Genomic DNA, 12514 nt, shown 5'->3' with positions numbered 1-12514 from the left:
TATAGCAATAAATTTTTTGCATTTATACATTATTTAACGTGCATAAAAGAAAGATTAGGAGATGAAAAGAACTAAAGCAGAACAATTAAAATTAAGAGTAGTTTTGATTTCCGAACTAGTCTTCTGGCCATGTTTTGTTAGACCTAGGCTATATATCTCTGATAATAGCTAATTAATAGGAATTATCTGCAAAACACTACTAAGATATTTTTTTTCTTTTCATCTTCCTCTTTCACACCAGGCCTAAGGCTAAGTCATTGGGTGTGAATGGATTGCATTATTGTTGTTGCTGTAAATTTAAAGTGGGCCTTTTTTTTTTTTTTTTTTTTTTCCTCTTTTTTCTTTTTCTTCTTCTTCTTCTTCTTTATTTATTTATTTATTTTTATTATTTTTTTTTTAACTGCGCCACTGGACCATATATATATAATTTTCCTTCTCTCTTTGGTCCAGTGGCACAGGCTACAACTGTTACCCTAATTTGCCTTTACATCCTTACTGCATGAAACTTTAATGGGATTTGGACCATATATATAATTTGCCTTTACATCCTTACATACACTTTTCCTTTTGAATAGCAGGAGATACCTCCTGAATTAGATAGATAGGAGGCGTTCTAATATTGATTGTATTGCTGGTATATTGATTAGGGTATAATTTCTCATCTGTCGCCCATTATGTATAAATTTTTATTCTATTGATTAGTGGAAAAACCATGTTGGACAATGGTTCCTGGTTTTGATTCTAGATTGTTCTGGTACTATAGAGTTCCTTATTTATTTATTTATTTATCTATTTATCTTTCCCTTTGTTGTTATCATTTTACGAACTTCTTGGATATTGATCCGCTGATTAATTTTGACAAATCGAACCATGTGCATAGTAATAAGATCCACTCATTTTTTTTTATCCGTTCATCTAATGCGCCCACACAATTTTATTATTTTGATTTTTTTTAAAATGAAAAATTGATTTCTCAACTTATTTTTAATAATTATATTGTTCCAAAAATGTTGTCATGGTATATAAACTTGGATTTCCAGCCATTATTTAACTCTTTTTGTGCGCCTTTTGTTATGCTAGAAGACTAGATATTTTATACTGGAACTGTTATTGCAGCTGGTTACCTTCATATGATTCATCAAATGAAAGAGTTGATTACAGGAGCTGGTAAAAAGGCCTAAACTCTTGTTATGGGAAGACCAAACCCTGCAAAACTTGCCAACTTTCCTGAGGTATACCTCATACATGGCTGCAGATTAGTGTCTGCTTTTGCTAGTGGTTATGAAGGTATTGAGGTTGTAATTAAAGTTTTCTGTTTTTGGCAGTGTGACATTTTAATATATGTCTCTTGTCCGCAAACTGCTCTTCTGGATAGCAAACAGTTTTTGGCTCCTGTTATTACTCCTTTTGAAGCCATGTTAGCTTTCAACAGGTACCACATAGATTACACTTCCTGTTTATGGTTCATACTCCCAGTTTAGACTTCATTATAATTCTTCTTTTTCAACTAATTGTACTTTAATTTGCAATATTTTCGCATAATCACTTTTATCTCATGCAAGCGTGAGGACATAGGTTTGAGTCTGAGAGCCATCCCTTTGTGCGAAAATATGACCAAAACTTAGGTCTCCCTAATTCTTTGGTTTCCTGGCTTAGCACCCCTAGTTTAGTTTCTTAACATGCACTAGTTAACACCCTTAAATGCTTTGATTTTATGGTATCTCCCCTAGTTTAGTTTCTTAACAGTAGGCAAGCGTCAATTGGGCAATCGTGATATTATTGACAAGTCCAATACATATTTCAACGCAGCTCCAGGATTTTGTATGCTGTGTCTGACCACATGGGGATCACACCTAGTCTGATGTTAGAAGAGGATAAGGCCGTTGCCTTATTATTTTTTTTTTTTCGTTTTTAGGTTTGGGGTATAGTATTGATTTATTGTTGGAGAATGGTTCTTCTTAGGGTTTTTGGTTCCACAGTTCCTTTACTTTTCTCTTTTCTGAACCTATTTATTTGAATATTTCTTCTCTCTAATGATATCTCATAGTTAATGATGAAGGCATGTGTATTTATCTTTGGCTTTATTTTACTCCCATATTTCTTCTGAACTTTAGCTCCTCCTTCAGCGTTATGTATCTGAAATTCTCAACTGATCTCCATTGGCCAAACTTCTAATTTTCCAATTCACACATCAGGCTGCAGAAATAGTTTGAAAAGAAAATATTAAATTAAAGTGACATTTGCAAATTCGACTCGAGTGACCATTGCTTGGCACAGTGATAGGTCCGTGTCTGAAGTAACCAATTTGTGCAAATAATGGTAAAAGAGTAGATCTGTACATAGTCCATCCCTCACAACACCCTCAACTAACGAGAATCACACTGGTTAATAGATGTGCAAATTAGATTTTAAAACGCATAACCCGGTATGATAGCGCAGTGAGAGTTAATATTTTCCAATAAAGCTTGTTAGGCTATAGAATGTAAACCTAATGTAAGATTGATTATATGTGCAGAGATATGTTGTCCAAAAGTCATATTTAGAGAACTAGTTGATTACCCATAAAATTATTGCGTTTCATATCATGTTTACAGAACTTGTTGATTATCCATAAAATTGTTGTGTTTCATCCATTTTAGTTGCTTAAATTATTTTCTTTTTATACCCAGAGGAAGTCAATGCACAGGCTACATTCAGAAGAAGCAAGATTTTCCTTCCTTCAAGGTGGATATGTAGAAGATTCAGACCCGCAAGGTAATTATCTTTTTCCCCTTAAATGTGGTTATGACTTCTTTAGGAATAAAATAGAAGGGAAAACTTCAACTTTGGTGAACCTAGGTTTTAGTTGTTTTATATTATTTTGTTAATTAAAACAAACTTTATTCAATATTATCATAGAGCATGACAAATTTTGAAAAAAATTACTTTCTTTGTGCTAATTGAAAGATCTGATGTGAAAAAGAGTTTTTGCTGCCGGTAGATGCACCACAGCTTATTAGCTAAATGGACAATGGAATAAATTTGTGATTTTTTTTTTTTTTTCTGGACGTTCTGTTTTATTAGTTGCTTGGTACTTTTTGAGAGCAAGTGGAAGCAAGCAGTTTCAAAAAGGAAAAAATATATGTACACATGCATGTGTACATATATTACACATGCACTACTGTCTGCGTTCGTATTGTATCTTGAAGATTTACAATGTCATGTGTACATATTAAACATTTCTCAAAAAGGAAAAAAATATTTGTACACGCACCTAGTTCTTATATTTTTGTGTGCGTGTGTGCATGTGTGTGTCACCTACTTCTAAACAACATGTCTGCACATGTGCTTACATCTGTGTTTATTATGCATATTAAGCACAGAGAAATTAAATTGAAACTTCTGAACACCAGAATATGGAAAGAAGAAAAAGTATTGTTTATATAAGAAGAGTTCATGAAAAACTTTATCCAATGTTTTACATGGAAATAACATAGTAGGGACAGGTTTCTTTTTCTTTTCTTTTTTCTTTTTTTATTATAAAAAAAAAAAAAAAAAAAAATTCCCTTCTTCCAAGTTGGTTTTCTAGTGCATTGCTGGCAACATTGTACATATTGCAATTGCTTTTATTTAATTTGGATGTGTGCACAACCAGAGAATGTTGAGGAAGATAAAGATGGAGCTCTTGCTTTAGCAACTGCAACAGAGAAGTCTCTGCAGGTTCAGGACAAGCCAACTAAAGATAAAGCCAAGTCGGGGGCAGAGTTCTTAACAGGCCGGTCTTATCACGGTCTTGACATGCACAGTAACAAGTCTTCGCCTGAGCCATTTTTTATGGGCAGAACTGGGAAGGCATCAGGGTTTGAGGATGAGAAAAGTAAGTAGGAATGTTTTCTGATCAACCTGCAAATGGAAAAGAGTAAAGTAGAGGAGGGTTCAAGAAGTATAGCAGCAGATAAGGTACTACTTCTTGTAACAGTCAAGCTCAAGCCCCCATATTTCCACATTTATAACAATTCGATGTTGTGATTGTTAAATTTTCCGGAATGAATCCTGAGTGAGCTAAATTATAGGAAATATAGGAATGTATAACCCTGTAATATTATTCAATAAAATTACAATTAATTCAGTTCCTTTTCTCTAAATAATTTTTTGATTTTTCTTTGGCCGTGTTTCTTGTTTGTGGTTTGTGTCTCTAAAGAGAGATTCTGTTAATATTATTTGGTGGACATCATTATCTATCTTCTCATTTTTCGTTTTTATCAAACTACATAAAATAGTTATGCTGAACAATCACTTGATTTTGAAATATTATTATTATATTATCATAATAAGAAAATTTGGTTTTTTATTTTACATATATATTAGATTGAATTATAAAAAAGTCTAGGACCGTGGAACCGAATTGAATCAAACCATTTTCTCACGGTTTGATTTGGTTTGGTTCCGTTGATTTCACGATTCTATTCGGTTCTATTTTTTATATAGACCAGTTAAAAATGATTTGGTTACAAAATATTTTTAAATCGGTTCAATCTGAACCATGTGCACCCCTATACATGATTGTGGGATAAATTTGGAAACAAATAATAGTTTCACTTTTATTTATTTATTTTTTTTCCTTTCTACTAATGATGCATTTTGGATAAAATAGTTGATTGGACATGGAGGGATAACAAATCTTTTGTGACATATATATATATTATAAGAATAATTTTATCAACAGAGCTCTCTCGTAAACTCTTTTTATTTAATTTTTTTTATTAAAATTTAATAATTTTTATACAAGAAATCTATTAAAAAAAAAAAAAATTAAAACACGGGTACGACATTATTCATATCAAAAGATAATAATATAATATAGGATAAATTGCACTGACGCCCTTGAGGTTTCGATCAATGCCACTCAGAGGCTGATCAACGACTTTGTTTATATTGACATCCCTAGAGATTTCAAAATCATACATCCACACCCCTCTTGGCATGGAAAAAGACCTAAATACCCTTTGACTAGTCAACAATTATTTTTAAATCATGAAATTACCTGAATGCCTTTTCTAACTACCTATATACAACTATATATATATATTATATATATATATACACACACACACACACACACACACATATACGTATCTACAGTGACGGACACAGGAATTTTTGTGAGGGGTGACAGCTTTTTAATTTGTAGGGGCAACCTTATATAGTGGGTTCATTTTTGTAATTTAAATGAAGTTTTTTTTTCATAAATTTTTTAAAATTTTAAAAAAAAGTAGTGGCGACGAATTGTAATTTTAGTGGGTGTATTTACATAAATTCTTAAAAATTTAAAATATCCCCCCTATGTCCTTTTGTTTGGGGGGTTATTTTTATCATATAACATGCTTGATTTTTTTTTAAATAAAATTGAATAAAAAATTCAGAGCATTTATGACCTTTAAAATTTCGGAGAGTGTCAATATAAACAAAGTAATTGACCAGTTGCTGAGTGGCGTTGACCGAAATCTCAGGGGGTATCGGTGCAATTTATCCTTTAATACATATTATTATATATATATATAAATATATATATTGTTTTTTTTGTCATTTTATCAATATAATTATAAGTAAAATTATTAATTTGGAACTTATAGCTAGATGTTTATTATTTTTATTTTCGTAAATTTTATATTCTTAATTAGCCCAAAATATATTTTAAATTGAATTGAGTCCTATTTTTAAAAAATATATATATATATAATTACAAAACACATGTTGCATTCTAAAAATGTTAAAAATGTATTTTAATCGTTTCCATACCATATTTCAAATGTCTAATCATAAAATAAAATATTCAATTTAAAATACTATTTGTATCCCTCACGCATTCAAACCATATTTATGTCATATTTATGTATCACCGGAAGGATCGAAACCACATTCGTAGGCCGACAATTTCTCTGTTTTCTTCTGGATTACTATTTGAGTATGTATAACGCTCAATGTTGAATGGTATAAAGCTTGAAAAGGTCAAATGAAAAGGAGCAGCCAAGAGTAAACATGTCAAGGCATTGCGTGGAGAGGGGTGACTTTTTATATAAAAGACAAACAAAATGGACCTTTCATAATGAATGACATTCTGGATTACGGAATGTTTGGCCCCAGTCACCAGTCAAATGAAAATTGAAAAATATGAAAGGAGCCGACACCTCTTACGACTATGTATCTCGTATGAATATTGACTTTGTCTGAATTTATTATATCACGATTATAATTGATATTACGAATTATGTTCACGACCCGACATAGTCTGCACTTAAATTCATATTTAGATATTTTTATAATATTTTATTTTGAGCCTTTTTTATTATATTTAAAGATTTTTAATTAAATTGAATCATGTTCTAGCACCATTTAATAATTTCTCAATTTTGACAAAAATGTACTCCGTATTAAATAGAAAGCCACTTGGGTTTACTACAAAACCGTCAAAATTAGGTTAATTTATTTATTTATTTTTTAAGGATAGTTGCATGCTTTTAAAGAGTGTAGGGGTGTCAATTCGTATTCGCGGGTCGTAATCGTGTCATACCGATTTAAGTATATTCTACAAAACAGCTAAACCTGAATACGACTCATTTAATAATTATGTCAAGAACTATCAACATTAACTCGACCTGTTTATTAAATGGGTTACACGTGTAACTCGTTTAATAATCTATTTACAAAAATAAAATATTATATTATTTAAATTATTAATAATATAAATACTAAAAAAATATAAATTCAATTCAACCAAATTACTAAATAGCCTCTAGTTTACACAACTGTAAATTATAAGACACAAGTTTAAATAGTAATTTTGGAACTTAAATAGAAATTTATTTATGAGATTTATAGTTAAACGTGTATAAACAGGTTACGGGAACTGAATCTCTCAACCCAAACACGACATGATTAATTAAACGAGTTAATTGTGTCGATCCATTTACGACCCAAACCCGTTTAATTTAAATCCAAACCTGCTTAACTCGTGTCAAATTTTGACACCCCTAAAAAAGTGGCTTAGAATGTAATTGACAATTTTTTTAAAAAAGGTTATTAGAAAAGAGTAAAAATGGATTTGATTTCATAAAATTGTGAAATTATTAATATTTTTTTTTAAGAAACTAAAACCAAACTAAACTTTAATTTTTAATATAACATGAATTAATGAGCTCGTGAAATTCTTCCTATGATCCGGACAACTCAACCTCATTGTTTGTATAATTATAATAACCCACTTGACACAAACAAGTAAAATGACACAATATGCATAACTTATTAATAAATAGGTTATGACTAAACATGATACAACACGGTCTGATAAGACATCTAAATAAAGTGACATTAACAAAAAAATAAAATATTTATGTGATATATTTAATTAAGCGAGTCGATTTTAATACAAATACGATCCGCTTATCCAATATATATAAGATAAAAGAAAAGGTTATAAAGTTGGAGAATAGACTTGACTTGGACATATTGAAAACGTCCTCATTTTGAGCATTAACGAACTCATCATCCTTTTCTGGTCATAGTCTTACAATACTGCTTTTTCAAACTCGTTTTTGCTTTCCAACTAAATTATCACTGAGGATATATCGGTCCAAATCAAATATCATATTAGAAAAATACTAGTAGTTTGTCACTGAAAGATTAAATTTTGTCTACAGAACATTCTCAAATTTCATTTGATGAGTTATTATTCATAATTTGTATTGAGTATTATTAGAAACTTAGTGACAATTATGTTACTTAATCTGTTATATATATATATATATATATATAAATTCTATACAGTTTTGCTCAATTGTTTTTTGGTGAATGGTAAGCAATTTGCTCACTTTTAATCATAGTCTTAAGATTTAATCATAAAGTTAACAAAAAAAATAGTTATTTTATCCTCCAAATACATGTTATTTACAAGTCTTGCATTTGCCATTACAAATTGGACATCTCAAAATCAAAGTTAGGCTTAGGACCTCATGAGTCATGACAAACTATAATTTATGATGAAAATGACATATTTTCATGATAAATTTTCAATGTCTTGATTGGAAAAACGTTTTCGTTTCGAAATTGGATGCACTGATTGGATAATTGGGACAATGAGTGGCTGCTATGTTGAGTTTGTGACAAAAACTGGAGGTGGAGGTGGTGGTGGCGAAACTATCGATACAAGGGACGAAATGTTAACAGAGATTGGCTTCTTTGTTTTTTTTATTTTTTTATTTTTAATGTCAAAGCAAATTTATTATTCTTAGAAATTTATTATTTTTAAGGTTAAAATTTTTTTTTTTAAGGTTAAAGCAATCTGAATACAAGGGAAATCCAAACAAACCCTAAAACATCCAGCACTTTTTATTTATTTATTTTAAAGATATTAATATGCTCTCACATATGCATTGAAGCTGAATGGTTGAAATACTTTGGTTTCAAACAAATTAGAAAATGGTGTCCAAGTAGATTACGTTTTCTGAATAATTCCAAATTAATTTAAGCAAGTTTCTGTATCTGCCAAACCAATCTTATGGACAGCCCTTGTGAGAAATTATAACTTCAAAAGTCAAAATTAGGTTTTGTTACATAGAAAATCAAAGTATGCCATTAAGATCTTTCTACAACGTACAATTTTCTCTTTTAGAAAATACAATGTATGTAGTGCATACATGTCACTAAGAGTAGGACCGCCACCTCACCCGATGGAGTGGTAGGAAGCAGCAGCAGTGGAAGCAGTAGCAGAAGGCACCACGGTGGTGGTGGGGGACAACAATGGAAGCCAGCCTTACAGAGCATCGCAGAGGTTCCTCAGCGTTATTTTTAATTATTTTAGATGAGACACTTATTATTGGACAAATAAAAATAAAAAGTTGGACACGGACATAAGAATTATTTTATTTGAATAATGTAATCGTGATTACTCTATTTAATATACCATAAAGGAGAAAACAATAGAATAAATTAGAACACAATACGGTAGAACCTTGATTTTTTTTTTTTTTTAAACCTTTGAAGGAAGATCTGAAGCAAGAAATGTAGAAAAAATAAATTTGCATATAAAAAAGCAGAGAAAATAAATATGTGCTTAATTAATTAAAATAATTATATTATTGTTGCCTCTAAAATAAATAATAAAATTGTCGAATAGTATTTTATTTTGTTATATATTGTTACTTCACTAAAAATTTTATTCCCTTGTATCATTAGAACCAAACCAATAGAAGAAGCCCAGTCAATTTTTTTATTTTTTAAAAATTTCTTTATATTATTATTTTTCTAAAATTTTAAGCGTATTTTCTTATATTATTTTCTTACTAGCATTGTGCCTGATATCATAAATTGTTCATCAAGGGTACATTGGTCCAATTTATTAACTTGAAAAGTTAAAAAGGTCCCCTAAATGGTTAAAGGGCAATTTGGTCAAATTTCATACCAGTTGGCTACATGGGTACCTTTGTCCACTTTTCAACCTTCAAAGAGTATCATTGTCCATAAAATAAATAACTTACACATATGTATCTTTTTGACAAACTTTCGAGATTGTTGTTGTACTTTATCTTAAATATATTTTCAACAATTAAAAAAAAAAAAAAAAAAAAAGAAACTTGAAAATTTATATGCCGACATTATATTCATACCATTAATTACTACTTGCCCTCCTCGGAAATAAAATGATAAATAAAATACTTACCCTCCTATTGCCAAGTCAAAGTCTTGCATGGACCAAATCATACACGCACTAGTAACCTTCTGGAAAATTGCGTGCCAAACTTGAATTTGAAACAACGTGCCTTTTACTTGGCACTTTCCATGGACTTGGCATTATAAATACCTCGCCATGTCCCAACCTTATCATTACACAACACATTTCTCTTCTAACAATAGTTACAGTACTTCTTTTCAATATGGTTGCTTTCAATTTAGAAAAGACCTTACTCATCACACTCATTCTGGCCGGAATCCTCGCCGGATCTCTGCCGGAATCTGTGGTGGGTCAGAACTGCGGTTGTGCCGCGGACCTGTGCTGTAGTAAGTTCGGGTACTGTGGCACTGGCGATGCCTATTGCGGAGACGGTTGCCAAGCCGGTCCTTGCACCGGCACCACCACGCCTACTACTCCTACTCCTAGCGGTGGTGGTTCGGTGGCCGACATTGTGACCGACGCATTCTTTAATGACATCATCGGCCAAGCAGGTGCAGGTTGTGCCGGAAAGAGCTTCTACACCAGAGCTGCATTCATTGATGCTGCCAATGCTTATTCTCAATTTGGCTCCGGCTCTGCTGATGAATCCAAGCGCGAGATTGCAGCTTTCTTTGCACATACTACACATGAAACTGGACGTAAGATTTCATCATCTCTTTCTAAATAAATTGAAATTTATAGGTAGATAGATATACAAAAATATTCTGTATATGCTAGTGCATGCATGTATGTGTGTGTGTGTATATATATATATACACTTTAACAAAATTGGACAATACAAATATATTTGCATAGACCTGCATATATATTATTTCAAGTGGGTTGTAGGCTTGTCGTTGTAGCTCATTATGGTAAAAGTAATATTAACAAAATTACATAGACATATATATTGGTAGTCAGACATCTCACTAATGAACTAATTTGAGCTTTTTTTTTTTTTATACGGTAAAATGAACAACACACACTAATATTATATATATTTATATATAAACAAAATTTTCTTGTTGTTTATTAAATTTATGGGTTGTAGACATGCACACATAAGCAAAAAATTGAAGTTTCTAATTGCTCTTTGCTATGGTAATTTGAACGTCCTATACAAGTAATAAACTCTGATCATAAATCTTGAATATTATAACAAGCAAATTTATTAATTAAATCTTTTGTTTGTGCAGACTTTTGCTATATTGAAGAAATAGATGGTGCCTCCAAGGACTACTGCGACGAAACAAATACACAGTATCCATGTGTAGCAGGCAAGGGTTACTATGGCCGAGGTCCTATTCAGCTATCATGGAACTACAATTATGGTCCAGCCGGACAAGCTATCGGGTTTGATGGACTAGGCAACCCCGACATTGTGGCCTCAGATGTAGTTGTGTCGTTCAAGACGGCCTTATGGTTTTGGATGAACAATGTTCACTCTGTCATCGGACAAGGGTTCGGGGCAACAATCCGGGCCATCAATTCTATGGAATGTAATGGTGGAAACCCTGACGCCGTTAATGCTCGTGTATCGTATTACACGGACTACTGCAACAAACTTGGTGTCGCCCCGGGCGATAATCTCAGCTGCTAGGTCACACATTAAAGTTATTCTATTAAATGAATTAATAGACAATAAAGAGTAGTGTGAAAAAAATTGTTTAGGTTCTTATTGATACTTTCCTGTATTTTGGACCTAATCATATACTCTTTGACTACTTGTTTTGATATATGATCCAGAAGGGATTGAAATAAGTAATATGAATCAAAATGTATCCTTTGGTTCATCCTATAGCAATAAAATTTTTGCATTTATACATTATTTAACGTACATAAAAGATAGATTAGGAGGTGAAAAGAACTAAAGCAGAACAATTAAAATTAAGAGTAGTTTTGATTTGCGAACTAATCTTCTGGCCTTGTTTTGTTAGACCTACGCTATATATCTTTGATAATAGCTAATTAATAGGAATTATCTGCAAAACACTACTAAGATACTTCCATGCACATAGCCAAACAAAACTTTCATAAGCTAGATTTGGGGTCTCTCTCATCTCCAAATACTTTTTCATGGACTTTCAACATATTCTAAGTAAGGTGGATAATTTTTTTAGTTATTGGTATGACACAGTTTACAACGGGGATTTGGAGTCTTTTTTTCAAACGAGAGAATGCGAATTTGAGTCTAAAATATAGCCAATTTCTGTGCAAAAGATTTAATGGAAACCACATTAAAGCCCTATCCCCTCCCCCACAATCAGTTCACTGGAGCTCATGGTTTGGTTCAGTCCTGCCATCCCAAACATTGCTTCGTAATTTGGCTAGCAATGCAAGAAAATTATACACCAAAGATAACCAAACTTTGAAGTTTCTAACTCGAACTAAGTGTATGTGTGTTGTGCTATGTTGACGCTGAATCTCAGGATCAGTTATTTTAAAGTGTCCATAATCTACCAATATCTGGAATTTCAACCAAAGCTTCCATGTTTTCTAATTGGCCTGACTTCCTCACTTCCACCAAATATTGGAAATCAAAATCAAGTAGAATTCTGTCTTCTTTTTTTTTTCGTTCATTATGTTCAGGGACGGAGCCAGGATGTAATGTAAGGGGGGCAAAAATGGGCAAAAATGAATTTTGGAGGGCAATAGCGCATTTTTTTTAGTAACTTTAAGCGGGACAAATGTAATATTTCATAGGTATATTACTGAAAATGAACAAATTATAAAGGTAGAATGCTCAAAAAAAAAAAAATTCTTCAACTTGGATCTGTCCCTGATTCTGGTTTTTTTTTTTTTTGTTTAATTTTGTTGAATGGTAAGCTT

General features: G+C 31.7%; 1 protein-coding gene across 1 annotated transcript; it reads left to right on the top strand.

Moving 5' to 3' along the window:
* The first annotated feature begins 9852 nt into the window (after positions 1–9852).
* Positions 9853–11513, top strand: LOC132302100 (endochitinase At2g43590-like). Its single transcript, XM_059799045.1, has 2 exons — positions 9853–10344; positions 10882–11513. The coding sequence occupies exons 1-2, from the start codon at positions 9909–9911 to the stop codon at positions 11283–11285; spliced, it is 840 nt and encodes a 279-aa protein (XP_059655028.1). The 5' UTR covers positions 9853–9908; the 3' UTR covers positions 11286–11513.
* Positions 11514–12514: the final 1001 nt, after the last annotated feature.

The sequence above is a fragment of the Cornus florida genome, unplaced genomic scaffold (genome assembly GCF_030987335.1).
Source record: "Cornus florida cultivar Cherokee Brave unplaced genomic scaffold, ASM3098733v1 CherokeeBrave_3.0.0_Hap2_Chr01, whole genome shotgun sequence".
NCBI lineage: Eukaryota > Viridiplantae > Streptophyta > Magnoliopsida > Cornales > Cornaceae > Cornus > Cornus florida.
Note: the sequence above shows the minus strand (reverse complement) of the source record. Positions and strands in the feature narration are given on the sequence as shown.